At 61.4% G+C, this 20015-nt stretch overlaps 1 protein-coding gene across 1 annotated transcript; it reads right to left on the bottom strand.

Annotated features, from left to right (window-relative positions):
- Positions 1-347: 347 nt before the first annotated feature.
- EDAR (ectodysplasin A receptor) lies at positions 348-19792 on the bottom strand. Its single transcript, XM_049696187.1, is given in 12 exon segments — positions 348-1246; positions 2860-2920; positions 3728-3887; positions 4515-4587; positions 4705-4860; positions 4863-4988; positions 6259-6345; positions 10927-11012; positions 15054-15235; positions 15591-16409; positions 17196-17317; positions 19702-19792. Coding segments are annotated over 12 exon segments (2286 nt in total). The 3' UTR covers positions 348-923.
- Positions 19793-20015: the final 223 nt, after the last annotated feature.

Here is a 20015-nt window from a genome sequence, read left to right as displayed (position 1 = left end):
AACCTCTTACTTGCAGAACAGAAACTGAGGCCTGGCAGGGGACGAAAATGGCCCACGTTGGCACGAGCAGACCAGGTCCCCAGACCCCGAGCCCAGGCGCTCCGTGGCTGCAGGCCTCACGTTCCGTGACGGGCTCGGAAGGCGCCACGAGGAAACCTGGGGTTACGTGGCTGGCCTCTCAGGAAGTCGTGATTTCCTTTTCCAAGCAGAGCCGACCACTTGTTTCTGTCTGAAGCCAGTGGCCTGTGTCCCTGAGCACTGCTGCCCGCAGAGGGCGCCATCCGAGTGCGGATGAGAGCGGGAAGCGGTGCAGGGACCCCGGCCCCCAGGCTGGACTCAAGGCGGCGGCCCTTGACCGGACGCCCTGCGGACCAGCGCGTGGGGCCGGTGGCAGGGGCTTCCGTGTGACCGGAAGGGCTGCAGGGAGACGGTGACCCAGGGCCACGTGGGTGATTCAGACCCACGCTGAGCCTGGAGCGGGAGGGCGTGGCGCGGGGCCTGCCTCTTGCCGCTTTCGCAGCCTTGGAGCTGTGTTCCTCGTGGCGACGCCCGCCCACCTGCTTCATCTCCCAGAGGAAGCGCTCCCCCGCTCGGGTTGTGTGCCGTCTTCCAGGCGAACGTCTGTCTCTCCCGGGCTGTGAACTCCCCGCAGCCAGGGACCAGAGGCTTCACGTCTGTCCTCCCGGCACTGCTGGTGCACACGGGTGGGGCCGACCGTGTCCGCGGAGGAGGGAGTGGCGGGTAGGACGCACGGATGCGCACAGACTTCGCTGGGGCTGGCGAGGCCGGCGGGTTGGCGTGTCCACGTGGATTTCTGTCTTTGGTTAGACCGGGAGACGGGCCTGTTTCCTCCCGTTTCTCGGACCAGCAAGGCGTCCCTGGTGCACGGGAGGCAGCCCAGCCACGGGGTCCGCGGGCCCCGCTCAGGACGCCGGGGGCGGCGGGGCGGCGGGCGGTGGGATCCCCACCCACTCCAGGATGTCTGTGCACAGGGACTCCACGGCGTCCAGCCGCTCGATCTGCACCAGCTTGGTGAGCAGCTCCGGGATGCTGTAGCCGGCCGTGCTGATGCGGTCAAAGAGCTGCAGGCCGTCCGTCATGCCCCCGATCTCGTCCCGCTTGAGCCCGAAGCTCTCGGCCAGGTGGCGCCACGTCTTCACCACGGCCTTCTCCGAGTTGTACGTGGCGCTGAGCATCCGGCTGGTCTTCTCCAGGCAGTCGAACGGCAGCTCCGTGGGGCTGAGGCCTGCGCGACAAAGGGCCACGGTCAGAGATCGGCAGAAGCGCGGCACCTTCGAAAAGGCTTTCTAGACTCTTTTTTAAAACTGTAAAATAAAACACAAATGCAGAAAACCACACAGAATATATGCTTAAGGTGAACAACTCCCGGGACACTGCCAGCCACACGCGAAGCCCCTCCATTCCCCTGACCCAAGCAGCCCTCCAGGACGCCCTCTAGGACATGGTGGGCCATCACCAGCGCCTTTGATACGGGCCACTCTTACTCAGGTCCCTTTATGGGGACCACGGTCACCTTCATGAAAGGTGCTCCAAGGACAGCCTGGCGTGGGTGTCATCTGAGCCAAGTCACTGCCAAGTCAGTGGCCTAGCATTCCTCAGACCCCACTGTACGTCAGACTCGGCCAGAGGCACTTAAAAAAGAATGTGTTTCCGCTTCTGGAAGATGCAGTAGACACGCTCTTCCCTCTTCCTCCTGGTAGCACAGCTGAAGACCTGGGACACACCCACAAGCACAGACAAAACGCCTGTCAAAAGCCTGCTCTCTCAGCAAGAAGAAAACACTCGGACAGTGACTGCCCTCTTACAGCCAGACACACAGAACAGCCCTGGTCCCACTCCCTCCAAGGCCAGCAAAGCTGAGTGGGAGCCTGGGCGTCCACCCCCAGGAGGCCGTAGCACCAGGTGTGTCGGCAGGGCCAGGTAGGGACAGGGGCTTGCTCCTCACCGGCTGGTAACAAGCCTCCCCGCGCCCGTGGTGTTGGTGGGGACCACTCGGAAGAGCAGGTGCCCACCCGCACCCCCACGGGTGTCAGCGAAGGCCGAGTGGGAACCCGCGCATCCACGGCCACCTGGCGGTGACAAGGGGTGCCCCTCCCCTGCCCAGGTGTGTCAGAGGAAGCCAGCTGCACAGAAGCTTCAAGTAAGACCCTGAGTCTCAGAACATCACATAAAACTGTTCAGGTTTCCATAGAAACTCACTCGTCATGACCAAGAACCAGGAAGATCTCAAATGAGTGAAAAAAGACAATCAGTAAGTGCTGACACTGAGATAACAAGAGATGTTGGGGTATCTGACAGAGATTTTAGGGAAGCCGCGATAAACGTGCTTCAACAAGTAATTACAAACATACTGACACTTGAAACAGATGAGAAAAAATAGAAAGGTTAACAAAAGAAAGTATAAAGAACCAAACGGAGGCTTCCCTGGTGGCGCAGTGGTTGAGAGTCCGCCTGCCGATGCAGGGGACGCGGGTTCGTGCCCCGGTCCGGGAAGATCCCACATGCCGCAGAGCAGCTGGGCCCGTGAGCCATGGCCGCTGAGCCTGCGCGTCCGGAGCCTGTGCTCCGCAACGGGAGAGGCCACAACGGTGAGAGGCCCGCATACCGCAAAAAAAAAAAAAGAACCAAATGGAAATGTTAGAACTGAAAGATGTAATAACCAAGATTAAAAGCTCAGTAGATATGGCAGAATAAAGAGGAAAGAATTAGTGAACTGGATAGCGGAATAGAAATTAGCTACCTGAACAAGAGAGAGAAACTGAAAGACCCAAGAGCCAAACCCAGCCAGACGGCCAGAGAGGGTCCCCGGGAATAAGTGCCCCCTGGACCTCCACTTACCTTCCACGACGCCACACACATTGGCATACACGTCCAGTATTTTCTTTCTTCGACTCTGAATCTACGAAAAAAGGTGAGTATTAAGTTTCAGAAAGCGAGAAAACGGCAGCAAAGCACCTAATTCTCCACCTCAGTGTTGGCGAGCAGCCGCCTTCCCGATTTCCCATCAGAAACGCTGAACCGCGGCCTGGCAGGAGCGGCTGTCAGATTCGCAGAAGGAAGCCTCTGCCCTGGGTCACCCAGCTCCGGCGCCCTCCTTGCTCACAGGGCCTTCCTGGGCTCCACTGGACATTCAGACTCAAAGACGACCAGAGGCCACGTCTGGCCTCGGTCTGTATGGCAGGACGGACCTGGGGGCCCCAGCCTGCAGGGGGGTTCCTGCAGGCACGGAGCCGTTTGGCGCTCTCCAGAGCGGGCGGCTTGGGGTGCACACGTGGCCCTCGGAGCCACCATCTCTTGGGACGACCCCACAGGCCCCCTCCAAGGGTCGCTGAGCTGGGCAGCCGGGGCACATCCTTGTCGGGAGTGACCCCGAGGCTGCACCTCGGCCCCCGCGGCACCCGGCCGTTCTCTGGGCGGCAGGCGTGTGTGTGCACGTGCGTGTGTGTCTTGTCTGGGTGGGTATATTCCAGTATGTTTACAAAGGATGTGCTGTCCTGTGCTGTTCCAAGCCATTTAAACTTTCTCCTCTTGGTTTGTTATTTTTTCTTTTCCTCTATAAAGCTGCACAGTAAGGGAACTAACTTTTCTGTCCTTAATGCCTCCTTTTGAACCTGCCTCCTGGCGGGGCTTGTGGGAGGAACCCCCGGACTCAGCAGCGCCTGCTCAGTGGAAGGCGGTGTGTTTGGGGGCCGGGCGTGGGCCTCACCCCGGCCGCCTTGGTGGCGGTGGATGGCTTCTCCCTGGCCAGGTGGACCAGCGACAGCAGGCACAGCTCTGAGGGGCCCTGCCCGTCGGGGGCCAGCTCCTCGTCGCTGTCCAGGCTCCGGTTCAGCAGCTGCTCCTCCTCCGATGAGGCGTCGTTTTCACTACGGAGACAGGGTTAGGGTTAAAGGTGCCCGGGCTGGCTGGCCTCACCCGCTGCCCCAGCAGTGGGGACTGTGGGCACTGGCAGCTGTCCCCGCTGTGCCGAGCGGCTCTGGGCACGGGCCTTGAGACGGAGAGACACCGCTCTGGGGCCTCCCCACCTCCTGGCCGTCCACACCCGAGTCTCCACCGAGCAGACGGGGTCCCGGGCCGGCGCCGCACCCCGCAGACGCCTGGAGTTACTGGAAACAAAGCTGAACACAGCCTGCGCCCGGGGACCCCCTCCGACGGGGGCGGGGCGGGGGGCTTCGGGACCCCCCCACGGGGGGCAGGGGGGCTCACGTCACCCCCCTGCCCCCGCCCAGGCCGCGGCCCTAGTCACGCTCTCGAAATCACTCCACGCAGACGAAGAACCACATTCTTCCTCATAGGCACCCTGCTCGCCTCCTGTGGTTTGGCTGAAGATCGATTTAAAAACAAAGAGCCCTGTGTCCTAGCAAGTGGGTCACGGAAGCGAAGCCCCGCCGCGGCGCCACGTGGAGGGGCAGGACACGGAGCCCGGCGTGGACAGCAGGCGGCCTAGCGCCCCTTCCCGCCCGCCACACCGTGGGCTGCTGTGCCCGACTCACCTCTTGGCCGACTTCGCCGGAGCTGCCGTCAGCTTCTCAAATTCGTCCTGCTCGGAGAACATCACCACGCTGTCTGTGGGGACGGGAGCAGGTCGGGGAGGCGTCAGCGTCCGGCCTCCCCGGAGGGGCGCGCGCGCCCGGCCCTCAGCCCACGCCCTCCCGGGCGCCCGGCCCAGGGGCTGCCCCCCACCTGGGGCCGCTTTCTTCTCCTCCTCCTGGCTCACGGGGGCTTCCGGGCTCTTCACGGGGGCGCTGGGGCAGCAGGCTGTGGGTACAGAGGGCGTGGGCGGCCGGCTCGCGTCGGGGGGAGCGGTGGGGGGGGGCGGGCACGGGGCACGGGGGCGGCACCTGGGGCGGGAGGCCTGGCCTTCAGGATGTAGAACATGATGATGAGGACGAGGGCGACGGCCATGGTGAAGATGGTGGACATGGCGATGACCAGGGCCGTGGCCAGGTGTCCTTGGCCCAAGAGCTCTGCTGCGGTCGGGAGAGAAGGCCGTGACTCGGGGCTCGGGCCGCCCTGCGAGGCCGCGGCCCCAGTGAGCAGTGGCCCTGCCGCTGACCCTCCAGGGGACCCTCGGGATCCAAAACGCTGGCTTCGTCTGAGAACCAAGCGCTAAAAGTCCGCTCCGGCCGTCACGTCGGGACTGCCCGTCCGGCCCCCTTGCTGGCCAGCGGCGGCGGATGCCCAGGTTGCTCCCGGGTGTTTGCTCTCGGTTCTACTTCTTTGGGGACCCAGCAGGTGGGTGTGGAGAGAAGGGGGCCCACGAGCTAAACTGTCCTGAAGACAGTTCAATCCAAGATTTTTCCCAGCAAGAGCCGGGGTGGAAGCGTCGCCTCCGAGGGCCGAGACTTGATCCCTGGTGGGGCTCCAGCTTCTCCTGCAGCCTCGGGCTCCGTGTGCCCAGGGCCCAGGCAGAGGCGTGCCCAGGCTGCCATGCACCTCCTCTGCTCGTCTCCCCAAAAAGGGAGACGGGTCCTAATTCTCTGAGGGAACCAAGCAGGACCCGCTCTCCCAAAGCAGGATCCAGGTACCCAGGCCCCCCGCCCCCGGCCCCCACAGGGAGGCCGGCCCCTCTTTGTTAAAAGGCACTAGAGCCGGTAGCCAGGCGCTGCCCCTCGGGTGGGGTGCATCTGGGTGGTCCTCGTGTTTTCCTTTCCTCTGTGCTGGTGCCACCTCCGTCCTGGAGGAAGTGAGGTCCAGAACTTCAGCTAAGTTCCTGCCTCAGTGCTCCGTGTGAATGCAGGGGTCAGGTTGGTGGGCCGCGCGCCCTGGGATTCTGAGACGTGGGCCCGGAACGTGCTTCCCAACCGGGCAGCACGGGAACAAGCCCCAGTCTTGCTCCGAGAGACACCAAGGCCAGGGTCCTGCAGCCCCCCAGCCTTGAGGACTTGGGGGTGAAGCACAGTTACTGGAAACAAGTATTAAAGTGTCGGGTGGGCAGGTTCATTTGAAAGCCAGCAAGGCTCCCCTGAGTCAGGCCCAACCCCAGGGGGCTGGCCTCCCCTCCGGCTCCCTGCTGCGTACACCTGGGTCACCAGCGTGGTCCAAGGGGCCCCGGCACCTGTGGAGGGATTGGCTCCCCTCCTTGCAGAGAAAGTTGCTAACTTCCAGCAGCCAGGGCCTGAGCGCGACTGACACGCGAGGGGAGTGATCCGAGGTGGGGAAGGTCCCGTTCTGATGACCCTCCTGTCCCCCCTCACTCTCGGCCACCCCTTGGGGCCGGCACCCTCGCCGCCTTACCTTTGTGGACGAGCTGGGACGGGGACAGGGTGCTACTGCCAGGCGTGCGCGGGAAGCTGGCAGGGACTCCCGAGACAGCTCCCACACCTGTGGGGACGGCGGTGACAATGGGTCCCTCGAAAGGACCCGGCTGCCCCAGCCTTGGAGATGGAGCACAGGCTGCGGGCTGAGCGCCCCCAGCCCCAGGGATCCAGAATTCTCATGAGGAAGGGGCTGGGCCGGGGCCCCTTCACCTCTTAGAGCTCATGACAACCCTACAGAGTGCCCGGACCTCGCCGGCGATGTTGCTCCCTACGTGGGACACACGGGTTCACAGCTGCTCAGTCCGAGGGATTCAGACTCGGTCTCCACGAGCACCCGTGGGGAGGACAGAAGCAGGTGTGCGCGCGCGTGTTTGGGGGGAGACACCTGAGGGATTCCTTCCATTGCATCGAACAGGGACGTTCTTGTAATACTTCTTCTAGTTATAAAACGAATACAGGCTCGTGATTTAACACCTGGAAAATATCAGAACCCAAGAAAGAAGGGAGAGGATCACCCACAGCCTCACGGTCTAAAGTTGAGATTTTGATGTATTTCCCTCTAGAATCTTCCTCTGATAACGTTTTTGAAACAGTTGTGACCGAACGGCTTAAGAACAGAGATGAGGTTTCCTTCCCTCAAAACTGTGAAGCACAAACTTGGCTCCTTCGTGAACGGTGTCGCAGCGTCTGGTTCTGGGTCGGCTGAGTCGGCAGCGGTTTGTCCTGTTAAACCGCCCGGACGGTAGAACCTCCTTAGGTCTGACTGAGCTCTGTGATTCGTGAAGAGGATCGTGTTTTAATACGTTTCCTCCCGTCTGGCTTCTGTCTCTCCGGGTCCGGGGTCATTCGCGGCTCGGGTTTGCCTGAGTGAGGACAGGTGCGCGGGGCCCCCGTGTCCAGACGGCCGTCCTGGCCCTGCAGGACCTGGGCAGCTCTGGAGGTGGGCGGGTGGAGAGGGTGGAGGCTGGGCGGGACAGGCAGTGGGGGACTGGCCCCGAGTGACCGCACTTCTGTTTGTTTGGAGACCCTCGCGGGGGGGAGGGGGGAGGACACGTGGTCCCCGCAGCCCGACTGGGCCGCTGTCCCCCTGGGCGGCCTCCCTCGTCCGTAAAACACCGCCGGCTGCTCAGGTGTCCCAGGACCAGAGGTGCCTCCGCTGGAGATTTCGGCTCCTGCAGCCCAGGGCCTTCACCCCTATGAGCTGCCGACCTTTGCCCTTTGCCCTCTGCCCACGGCGGGGCAGCCCCTTCCCCACGCCAGCCTCACGCCCGCGGTCCCCGCCACTGCCAACTGCTGGCCTTCGGGTGAGTCCTAGCTCTCCCGCTGAGAGGGGCGCGGGAGGCCGCAGTGGGTCTTCGCATCCTCTCCCAGGTGGGCTCCTGAGTGCGTCCAGGGCCTAGAGGGACGTCCCTCAGCCTTTCCCCCACCCACCAACGTCCGACACATCTCGTGACTGAAGCGAGATTTAACCGGCATTGATTTCGCCATCTCTCCTGGGGTGGGGGGCAGCGTCAAGCACCGCCCGATTTCCTTTCAAAAGCAAATAGGTTGCTGGGAACCAGGCCATCTGTCTAAGGGGCTTGAGGCAGCTGGAGCCGCATCTCAGGAAGACAAATCCCCGTGGGCTCTGCGTGTGGGTGTTTGTCGTCTCCGTCTGTTCCTGTCCCTCTCTGCTGGGCTTGCCCATGCGGCTGGTGACGGGCTTGGGGACACAGACGCGCCCAGGCCTGTGGTCTAGAGAGAGACAGCCAGAGCTGCTGGCGGCTGGACTTACGAGATGCCTCTGCCCCCCGACGGAAGGGGCTGGCACACAGTGACCACATCCCCTGCCCCGCAGGTGCCCCGCCCCCGCCGGGTGGCAGCTGGGCCTCTGCCCTGATTCATGATACCCCCAGGGGCCTCCAGCTGGTGTCACCTGCACAGCCCTGGGATCCTCGCTGATCTCCAGTGGACCAGACGGACTGTTCTGGGCACACTGAGGGGTGGGAGGCTGCGTGGCCGGTGGGCATCTCTGTGGGCAGGCGCCCTCGGGACAGCGCCACCGGGACCCTGCACAGCCGCTGGGTGGGGGTCGTGCTCTGGGGACTGAGCACTGAGCACGTGGCTTAATGTGGCCGCACCTCCACGCCGGGGTTGGGGGGCGCGGGCGACCGGAGTTTCTGCGGGCCTTGGTCTATTAATCCACAAGCTGTGGATACTCCGGCTTGTATCAGAGTCCGGCTGGGATCCTCCATGTAGGGCACAGTTTGGATTTTTAGGGACGATTTATGGACTCGTACGGCTTCACGGGGTGGCCCCGGTGCAGAGGCTGGGGCAGCAGCGGAGCACCAGGGCCTGGCTGCTCTCGGGGTACGCAGCTTGGACCCCACGGGAGCTGCGACAGGAGCAGGCGACAGGTGTGCGCCCTCCTGGCTGAGAAGCTCTGCCTTAAGAAACAGCTGGAATCCTGCCGCTGGGGCCAAGGCTTCACCTTCGCGCAGCAGCACTGCTGGGCAGAGAGCTGGCCCTGGACCGGGCGCTTCGGGCGCCTTTGTCCCTACCATGCTGGACGGGGGTCGGGGTGTCCCCCTGACAGACGAGGAAACTGGGGCGCAAAGTCAAGGACCTTTCCAGGAGTGGAAACTCATCGTGAGGCTCCGCCGTGCAGAGGCCTCTTTCTTCAAGGGCGGGCGCTGCGCGCAGGGAGGGGGCACACCCAGGGCTCGGCCTGCAGGACAGCTTCCCGCGGCCTGGCCTGGCTGGGCTGCTCCAGCACTGAGACGTGGGGCCTGTGTCACACGCTGCCCTGGGGTCCATGCCATGCTCTTTGACGTGGTCTGTAGGGTCCACTGTCCAGCAACCTGGGGTGTCAAGGGGCTGGCTTCACGGGGGTCCAGCCCAGGCGATTACATCCAACCAAAGGCTGGAGGCAAGGGGCTCTGGGATCCCAACCGGTGGGACCCAGGCATCCAGCCGGCGACTCCGGGGACCTGACCAACTCCTGGCTTTCCCGGGATGGGGCTGCTGGCAGCCCCATGAGTTGGTCACTGTCAGCCTTTCTGGCCCTGTCTGCTGACCCCTGAGCAGAAGCCCCAGATAAAAGGTCAGCGCAGAGGAAGGTGCAGACCCCAGAGGTGGAGCCCACCCTGGAGACCCCCTACCCAGCAGGCTCCACGCCCCACGTAAGCCCACAGAGCCTCTTGGCTGCATCTCCCCATTTCCCAGAGGGACAAACAGAGGTCAGGTGACTTTCAAGGTTGCACAGCAGAACTCCGGGTCCCCTGACTCTCAGCTTCCCTTCCTTGCTGGCCTCCTTCAGGGCTGGATCCTGCGAACCCACTGGGGGCCGCTCTTGAGATAAGCAGTTAATTACGGGCTGGGGGCCGGGGGTTACGCGCTCATTGTCGAAGTCTGCTGGATTCGGGGACTCTGCTATCTTTCCCTGTGTGATGGGTCTCGTGTTGGAGGAGAGGAGGGGCTGCTTCCCGGGCTGAGAGCTCTCCGGCTTCGGGATGGCTAGTGGGGTCCCCCCCGGACGAGGACACGGGCCCCGTGAGCTTTCAGATGAAGGCCCGTGGGGAAGAGCTGCACGAATCCCAGGTTCCACAGCAAAGAGCTTTTTCTCAGCAGGTAGGGGAGTGTCTGCCGTCTTCCCAGACAGGACTTCATCCCAAAGGCCCCTGGGATTGACCCGTTTAGATTCCCCAGCAGAAGCCACAGAAGTGGCAGCCCAGGCCTCTGGCCCTCCTCTAATCTGTGAATTAATTAGCATCTGGCTGGGTGGGAAAGCTCAGCTTTAAAGCCGTGCAAACTGTCCTTGCCAGGTTCATCTACTTAAGGACTCTGGACGGGAGGGAACGCCCTCCCACTGCCCAAGGCATCTCCTCCAGCCGATCCCAAGGGCAGGAGCCCTCCTCTGCTTCCTCCTGGTGCTTTCAGGAGGCAGGCCCTTGTTCTAGTCTCCCTGACAAGATGTTGTGAGAAAGCGGGGTGGGCAGGGCCCCAGTGCAGACCCTCAAGCTCTCTGGAATGGGAGCAGGGCCGCACGCAGCCCAGGACCAGACCCCCACTTCCCTCCCGGCCGTCCCGTCGTCCATCCGTCCACCTGTCCCACCTTGTTCGTGTCTCTCCCGACCACAGACCTGAGAGGCCACACACTGCCTTCTCTGAAGCAGAGATTCCTGGCCCTTCCTCATAAATGGACACCCAAGAACGTCAAACCAAAATTAGAGCAGGAAAGAAGCAGCCCGAGGTGAGATTCTAAACTTGAGAGACTGTTTACGGCACGTGCGTTGTGATCAATCCTCATATTCCCTTGGCCTCGTCTGGTTTATAAAACACATGTGAGAACTCACAACTGCTGAGCCCTTTGCAGCGTTCAGCAAAACACCTCGGCATTGTGGGTGTTTGCAAAGATCGTGAGAGATGGATGGTCCACGTTACGGATGAGAAAACTGAGGCTCACAGAGGTCCTGCACTGGTGCTGACCTGCATCTGACTCGTGGTTCTGCCACTGCAACCCTGCCCCGCCCCATGGACCTGCAGCCTGCCGCCAGCGTGCAGATCATCTCTGTGCTCTCACGGTCACGAGCCAGGGTGGGAAGCTCCCGTGTAACGCGAGGTATCGGAGCTGAGCTGGGACCACTGCCGGGGCGCAGACACTCACATTCCTTGGTGTTGGGGGGCGCCAGCAGGCAGGAGTAGCAGACCATGCCGTAGATGTTCCGAGGCCTGTTCTCCAACATGTAGTAGCTGCGGGGCGGAGAGAAGACAAAGCAGACAGGTGAGCAGGCGTGAGCACGGAGCGTGCTGACCACTCGGCATGCCCGCCACCAAAGCCGGACACAGGAGGGCAGGCAGGCCCCTCGGGCACAGTCTGCAGCCTGGCGGCGTTACGGGCAGCGGTGTCTAGGCGAGACCCTCCCCCACCCTGGCCCTCCTCCGTCTTCCTGGCACACAGGCCCCTGCTGGGGAGGCTGTCTGAGCTGTGCCCCAGCCTGACAAGGCTCCTGGGCCCAGCGGTGTGATGAGCTGAAGCCCCAGTGAGAAGCAGGTTCTCAGGGTTTCTAGCATGTTCCTCCAGGAGCTGTCAGGGGCCTCCTCCTAACTGGGCCTGCATTCAACCCATCGCTGGTCTCCAGCACCTGCTGCGCCCCGAAATTTTCAGAAACGTTTTTCTCTTCGGGGCTCACTCGGCCTGTCCTGGGCGGGACGGGGGGGTGAGGACGCAGCTCAGCTGCTTCATTTCCCTCCACCCGAAGCTGGCTGTTCCCTTAGGGCCCCGCGGCGCTCTGTCTCTGTGTAAAGGTCAGACTGCCCACACTCTGGTCTACACTGTGCCCTTCCCCAGTTCTGTTTTCTGTTTGCTCCTGTTCTTCAAGGGCTGATTAAGGTGGGGGGCCCAAGACAAGACTCAATTCATACGGGGCCTCTGGAATCTTCCTCCGAGTCGACAGGGTGTAGCTTCTCCCCAAGGACTTCCTCCGCTCGGGGCTCCTAAGCTAGCGGACGCTCCCTTGCCCTCCCCCCGTGCTGGCGGGCAGAAGCTGCCATGAACTTCACCCCATCCTCCCTCCGTCCTAGGAGGCCCGGCAGGGAGTGGCCGCGGCCAGCGGGAGCTTGTCGTGGGGAAGCAGTGAAATCCAGCCTCTCTGCGTGCTTTGTTCCCCGGCCTCCTGCACAGCCTTTCTCACAGGAAAGCCCGTGGACGGCTCCTTGTGCAGCCAGGGCCTGGCCTCCCACTGACACACAGCGCCTGCCAAACCACAGGCAGGGACACGGCCACACAGACCCCAGGATGCACTCGCAGGGCTGAGCTGGGTCGGAGCGGCCCGGGCGAACCTCACCCACCCGCTTCCTGCCCTGCGAAGTGGAATCATGGGAGGAGCCCATCCAGATCACGAACGTGCAGGTGACTCCGAGGTCGGACCTGAGCTCCACACCTGTCTCCATCCACGTGTTAGGTGTCCTGGTCTGGACACTAGGACCGCCTCGAATTCCACACACCCCTCCTCCATCTCCCCTCCACCTCCTGCAGCCACATCCCAGCAAGAGGCATCACCGCCCTCACGGCTGGCTGGGCAGGCATCCCACACAATCCGGTCTGCGGCTCTGTCACCAGGATCTCCCAGCTGCTCTAAAGGTTTCCTCTGCCTCTGCTCCCGCCCGCTCCCACGACTCCCCTGCCTGGTCCCGTCTCCCCTGTCTCTTCCCCAAGCGGCCGGGTTCCTTGTTCTGGACGCAGCCTGACAGCACCCTACGCGACCGCGAAGTCCGCAGGGGACCTGCAGCGGCACCAAGTGAAGACTTGCCATCCCTGCCCCCTGCCCATCCCCACAGCCTTGCCTGTACCTTCCGCTTGGCCACAGGGACCACAGCCCCACGGCCCCTTGTACTTTGTCTTGAGCATCTGCCTCAGACAGCCCTGTCCTCTTCTTGGCCCCCGTCCCCCGCCACTAAGGGGGGTCCTTCCTGGACCCCTAGACGACTGGGCATACCTGCCCTCACCGATTTTCCACTGCAAAGAGAGGAACAAAGTTCTCCTCTTTGTCTCGCTACTACCCACCTGGTGGGCTCTCAAGTCAAAGGTTTACGAAAGTAAGTACAGGAGCTGCCACGCCAGGTTGTGCCTGTCAGACCCGATTCTCACACCCGGAAGCTCTCAAAGTAAGTACAGGAGCTGCCACGCCAGGTTGTGCCTGTCAGACCCGATTCTCACACCCGGAAGCTCTCAAAGTAAGCTGAGGTTTTGCAAAGAGCACTATTTTCTTCCCGAGGTGAGCAAGGCCAGGTGTGCAAGCTTTTCCTCGGCACGGCTGTAGTTAATCCTCGAAACTGCGTTTCTCTCGTGAATTATGTGTCTGCACCAATAAAAACCAGTCAAGGCAAAGACCTAGGAAGTGTATGTTACGAGGGACTGATTCCAGCCACCTAAGGTCAAGGTCCTACTGAAGTTCTCTTGTTCGGGCAGTGTCTGCACAAAGTCCTCAGCAATGCTTGTGTCACTGGTGGGAAAACCTCAATTCTACTTCTTCCGATACGTTCATTTTGGTGGGCAGAGAGCAACACGATAACCTCCACAACTAAATGAAAGGCTGGCAGCTATAGAACTTTTTTTTTTTTTTTTTTTTTTTTTTTTTTGCAGTACGCGGGCCTCTCACCGCTGTGGCCTCTCCCGTTGCGGAGCACAGGCTCCGGACGCGCAGGCTCAGCGGCCATGGCTCACGGGCCCAGCCGCTCCGTGGCATGTGGGATCTTCCCGGACCAGGGCACGAACCCTTGTCCCCTGCATCGGCAGGCAGACTCCCAACCACTGCGCCACCAGGGAAGCCCGAGAACTTTTATTCTTATCAAACTTTCTAAAGGAACAGCCTACTATCCTCCCTGGGTGTAGCTACCTGTTTCTTTGCACATTGAGAAATAATGTTCCCCTGCTTCCTGTACCCGTTTGACAAATAGTTTGGATCGTACTCTGTGTCCGGGATGGGGATGCGGGCCTATCAGGCAGATACGTGGCCATGCAGGTCTGCAGCTCAGGAGGCGGGTCTGAACCGAAGGCCGAAAGCTGCAGAGACTCGGGGTGGGGATGGTCAGCAGCAGGGGGATGGCGGAGGAAATAGATGCTTCCCAGCATACATTTGAACTAAGGTTAATTTCTGCGAGCTTAAAATATCTCCCTCATCTTAAAGAGTTTTTCACTTTCAATCTGTCTCTAACTTGAAGGGTCTTTGTGCACTTCCCTTTTTTTATAGACTAACGTCCACTGCTCTTGTTTGCACACAGTCTTCTTATTTTCTATCTCCTCTTAATTCAATACAGTGATTCCAGGTGGGAGGGGCGGGCGGATAACAAGTGACAAGCCGGCTGCGAAATATTGTTCACACTGCTGCTGCTATGACCACCGCCATCATCACCTCCATCATCACCATGACCACTGCCATCATCAGCGTGTCCATCAACATCACCTGCGTCACCGCCACGACCACTGCCATCACCTCCATCATCACTTCTATCACCTTCGTCATTACCATGACCACTGCCATCATCACTGTGTCCGTCAACACCACCTCCATCACCACCTCCATCACCACCATGACCACCACCCTGACCTCCATCACTTCTATCACCTCCTTCATCACCTGCATCACCACCACCTGCATCACCACCATGACCTCTACCATTGTCACCACCACCAGTGGCCTTCACCACTGCTTTCAGTCTCTATCTGCAGCCCTTGTGAGCACAGGTTGTGTGACCACCAGAGGGAGGTAGTCACTGGGTGTCAGGGTTGTACTTTCCTTCTCCCAAGGGGAACTTACTACTTACTGTCTTGTCTAAGAAGGAAGACTGTCTTTTAGGCTAATTGTGCTTTCACTTTGCTTTTTTGGGAAGACTTTTGACACATAACAGAATTGTGGTGGAATTACAGACACCATATGTCTCAAATATTTCTATTAGTAGCTTTTGACACTAAGTTTTTTCCAGAATACTAAAAATACCAAAAATAATACATTGGTATGGAATCTTGGTTTTCTTTCCTCCAGAGCATTCCACATGTGTTGTCTCATTGAACGTATTCAACAGATCTCCTTGATTTGAGAGCTCAGAGGTGCCATGATGACGATGTCCACTTAGGGACACACACGCGGAGCCTGGGTGGGCGGCCCATCCCGGAGAAGGTGGAGGGAGGGACCCCGACCCTGGACATGTGCGCCCTGCTGATCCGCAGGCCTGGCTGCCTGCCGTGGGACCTGGGGCGGCAGAGGAGGTGGGGCGGGGCGGCCCTGAGCTCACCCGGGCAGGCAGGGCCCACACTCGGCGTCGTGCTCCGTGTCCCCCGGCGTCAGCACCGTGGCCCGGAAGAAGCCCTCGCAGTCCTTGTGGCGCCGGCAGATCTGGTAGCCGCCCTTGGAGAACTTCTCCGCGGGGCAGGGGACGCAGCCGTAGTCCTCGTCTCTGGTGCCGTAGCCGCAGGACTGGCCGGGGACGGGGACACAGGTGAGTCAGCGGCCGCGCCCGCCATGACCCGATGTTGGTCCCTCTGAGCCCTCCTGCCCCGCGGCGCCCGGCCCCACGCTGCCGCTCCCGCCGGGTCCCGGATAAACTCAAGCCGGTGGAGCTGCAGGCCTGGGCGCCCGACTCTCGGGGCTGCGCGAGAACCCCAAATACCGCAGCCGCGCTGGGGCTCCCGGACCTGAGATCACGGCGTGGAGCTCGTCCGGAGGAGGCGAGGCCGCGTCCAGGCCGCCAGCCACGCGGGGCAGGACACCGCCCCCTCCCCCGCGCCTGCGCTTCTTACACTTCCGGGGCGGGCGCGGCGCGGGGTCTTACCAGGTAGGGCTCCTCCCCCGGCCCGCACGGGGGACACTCGTGGCACAGGCCCGCGGTCTGGTTGTAGAACTCGTTCTCGCCGCAGGTGGCGTCCTCCGCTCCGGCCCAGCATGCCAGGGACGCCTGCCTCGAGGAAGGGTCTCCTTTGGCCTCCACGCGCCCTGGGAGACGCCCCCCAACTCGGGGTCGGCTTCCGGAGGTTGTGGCGGAAGGACCTGGCGGGGCCCTGCGGCCCCCGGCGCTGATTTGGCGACTTCGGTAATGACCAGGCAGCCCCCGCCCTGCTGTCGTAGGCTCCATCCCAAACGCTCCACCCCAGGAGCTCCCCCGACTCCCCTCCCCACGGCCCTCGACTCCTGGGGAGCCCGGGGGCTTGGCTTCCCCCGCTCCGTGGCTGCAGGAGCGCAGAGCACGCGGCCGGCGAGGGAGCTCCGAGCAGCGGCCACCTCGGGCCCGGGGCCAGTCGGGGCTTTGCTGGCGCCTTGGAGAGCGCAGTGAAGGGGGTGTGTGATTGCCCGTGTCGCTGCCACACAAACAGGCCGAGAAGGACACGGCTGGTGAAGGGCACGGCCGGGTGGAGCTCCCACTGGAACCTACCCAGGTGCCCTGGCCACTTACCACCAGGATGGGCAGCCAGGCCATCCGTGTGCCGCCTCTCCTGTGGGCCATTCTCTCCCGAGGGGTCACCTGAAAGACACACTTCATCTGTGCGGGGGCTGCAGGCGAGGGCTGCTCCGGGACCCCGGCCCCGCCCAGCCCCACCTTCACTGCCCCCGGGTCTGAGGGCCTCCCGGCAGGCACAGCAGGAATGAATACGCCCTAAAAGAAAAGGCAGGTTTTAAGCTGAGCCCCAGGCCCCTTGGACGGCCTCCACCCACGGCCCCCGTAGCATCGTGCCCCCCCGGGGAAAGAGCTCCAGAGACGAAGGACCAGAGCCCACGGAGGGCCGATGCACAAGCCCAGGGTAATGGCCACTCTCCTCCTCGGAGGGTCTGAAGAAGCAGGTCCCGATCCCCCAGCCGCGGGGGCGCCCTGAGAGAGGTCAGAACCCAGACCACCCATTGCCCCCGCCTCCTGCCGCCCCTGCCCGATGTGAGCTTCCTCCCTGGCACCCGTTGGAGCCATTCAGAGCACAGTTGGGTCCAGCCCTGTAGTTTTACTGTTGAGACAGCTGAGGCCCAGATAGGTCAGGGGCTGGCCCAAGGCCACACAGCTGCCACACGGACGGGGCAACCGCAGCCCGCTTCACCAACCAAACCCTGCCGTCATTGTCACTTCTCCTTTTTCAGGATCAGAGGCCTGTGTTTCCGACGCACAGCGATTTTACCTGGGAGCCTGGTGCACGGACCAATGCTGGGCTCACCCGGTGTTCCTCATTCCCCAGCAGCCACATTCGGGCCACTGCTGTCTCGCCTGGACACAGGGTTTGAATTCGTGACAAAAGAACACACCCCGTTCTGACGCTGGCCTGTGGGAGGAGCTTCCAGAATCAACCACCGACTCAGACCAGAGGTCAGCTCATCTCGGGAAGCCCCCAAGGTCACCCCCACCTCTAGTCCCCTTGGCGACCACCGTTGGTCACGGAAACCCACAATCCCCACCCACGCAGAGATGGAGCAGGTGCCTCGAGCCATAGCCCTGACGCAGGGACCCACTCCTGCTCCGGGGACCTCGTGTGTACAGATCAGGTTCCTCAGGGCCCCGGGAGAAAAGCTGCCACGAGATCACTGTTGGAGAAAGTTGGGGGTCAGGGAAGGGCGGGGGTAGCCGACGTTGTGAGACGGGCCTTCTTTTCTAAACCGCCAGGACTCTGCTCAATGAGACTTTTGGGGGAGATGCACTTTCGGGAGAAGCACCCAACACACACACACGTGGCCAGCGGCCGGGCCGGGGCCTGTCCCGGGAACTCTGCGTCCAGCCGCCTCCCACCCTGGCGGGCCGTCCGAGCGGCCCCGTCGGCCTCCTGACCCCAGGCTCCCCACGCGAAGGGGGTCGGTGAGGTCCAGGTGGGGCCGTGGGAGTCAGTGCTTGTTCATCACTCTCACGAACGCCATCCTGTGGGCCACCGGCCCAGGGGGTGCAGGGCAGGCTTGGCTTCCCCAGAGGCGCTCCGGCTGGTTTGTACAGCTCCCCACACACGGGGAAGCAGTTCTGCAGCAACAGCCTCTGGCCTTTCAACAAAGACTTCTCGGCAGGGAGGGGGGAGGGAGGGGTGACCGCGGATTGAGGGAGGTTATGGGGAGCGACCCCTTTCCACGAATGAGCTGTGTGACCAGGAGGAGAGGCAGGACGGTTTGGGGAGGATGCCCCGCCGACCCCAGGGAGAGATACGGGGAGGCGGGCAGGGCCCTGGGGCGGAGGTCCTTCCGGATCGCTCCCCTGCTGGCCTCTCGCCCCAGTAACATCGGGTGGCTCTGGGGAGGGGTGGTTTTCTGAAATCTACTGAAGAGACGCAGAGTGCCTTCCCCACGTTCCACACAGTCCTGCACTCAGACCTACGTTTACGGCTGCAAACGCCAAGTGACGCGGCTAGATTAAAGCCCCAGCCACCTGGTGCTGAACTCCTGGATGCTTTCCTTCCAGCAAAGAGCAAGCTGGGGCCGCTAGGGAGGCGAGGGGACCGGGTCTGCTCCCGCCAGGTGGGGAGGGAAGGTTCAAACAAAGGCCGGAACTTAGGAACCGGCCCCTGGGTCAGCCGGCCTGGGTCGGGATGGTGGGTTTCCCTTGCCGGCAGCCCTGGGGCCCTTCCAAGGACAAGGCCAAGGGTTTCTCACTTAACTGACTTCTAAATATAGCTGCACCTGGGAGGCCTTCCCTGTAAACCCGAGAAGGGCCGGGCCACAGCTCAGGGCTGTCCAGGCTCCTGGATGAGCAAACCCTCGAATGGACGCAGAAAGCGAAGCAGAGCCTGTGGCTTTGGCTGCATTTCCATCATCAACCCCAACTGCCCGAGAAGGAAGGGAGTCAGGAAGAGAGGCAAGGGCAGTGCCCGGTCAGGAGTGCAGCCCCGAGGTCTGAGCCGTCACAGAGGGTAGCCCTGCCCCAGCAGTGTCTGGGAGCTGTTGGAGCCAAGTGGCTCCCCGTCGTGACCCCCGGTTGTTTTCATATGTTTGTCATATGTCCAGGGTCTCAGACCACAACTGCTGTCACAGCCTGAGGGAGGGGCCACGCCATGGGTGCCACGGGGCCCAGGCCGCATGGTGGGAACAGTGCAAGAAAGGCTGACAGAAACTCATCACTGGAGGTGTGCCAAGGACTTCACACATGCATGCACACACACACATGCACACACACAGGTACACACACACACAAGTGCATGCACACACACGCACACACGTGCACACACACACTTGCACAGGCACGCTCACACATTCACAGGTATATGCACGCACTTTGAACCTCAACTTAACGTTAGTAATGACTGTTGCTGGGTGGCAGAAGTAGAATTTTTTTGTTGCTTTGTTCTTCATACTTTTATACTGCTCGATTATTTTTTTTCCTATGGACATAGGCTATCTTGAAAATAATTATTCTAAAGCAATGGCGTTGATATTCACACACACGCGAAGTATTTGGTGATTTTGCTTTCGAGTTAATGGGAGAACAGGGCTACCGTGAGGCCAGTTTTCCCATCCTACAAAGTGTTGTGTTGGTAGAGGCCTGTGTCCCGTCCGTCAGAACATCGCCTGGCGCGTCCAGTTACCCACCGTGACCACCATCCTCCTGCTGCCGTGCTCCTCAGAACCAGCCTCAGAACCAGTGCGTGACTCACTTTACTTTTTTTCCTAACAATTGTGATGACATCCCTACTCTTGCCCATAAACAAGAATCATTTGAGGTTGGAGGACTGGTTCGGGGCTGCGGGAAATAATCTTGCCCACATAAGCGACATCCACTCCCGCCAGCCCTGAATGCCACACGGGAAACATGTTCTCATTTCTTCCCTAACTCCGGAGTGGCTCAGCGGAAACAGTGCCGGACACAGCCTGTGATTTCTCATGGGCTAGGTCTTCATGCTGCCTTAGAGGCAGATGGGGCTGGAAATGACCTCAGGATGACACGCCCCTTCCACATTAAAGGCCTGTGAGCTGACTGAGGCTAGTCCCCTCACGTCCTGAGGTTTCTGAAGACTCTGGTGTGTCTGGGAGCAGCTGGAACTCCTGCCTCTGGAACTGTGGGTGCAGCGAGCGGGACAAATCCATCGTCGATGCTCACGGTCACGGGCTCCGCCGCGGCCACGGTGCCCTGGCGACTTCCAGGACGGTGCCTCCTGGCTGGGGAGCTGCTGCCACGGGTGCAGTAGAGCTGACAACAGCCTCTAAGACCGAGTTTCTCGACAAGGGCTGAAGCCAGTGAGCAGGTGGGCAGCCAGGGCTGGTCAGTCGAGGGGTGCGAGGGACCTTCATTCTTTCACGTTCCAACGTA

This window comes from Orcinus orca, chromosome 13 (assembly GCF_937001465.1).
Source record: "Orcinus orca chromosome 13, mOrcOrc1.1, whole genome shotgun sequence".
Classification (NCBI taxonomy): Eukaryota; Metazoa; Chordata; class Mammalia; order Artiodactyla; family Delphinidae; genus Orcinus; species Orcinus orca.
This window is presented reverse-complemented; position numbering and strand designations above follow the sequence as displayed.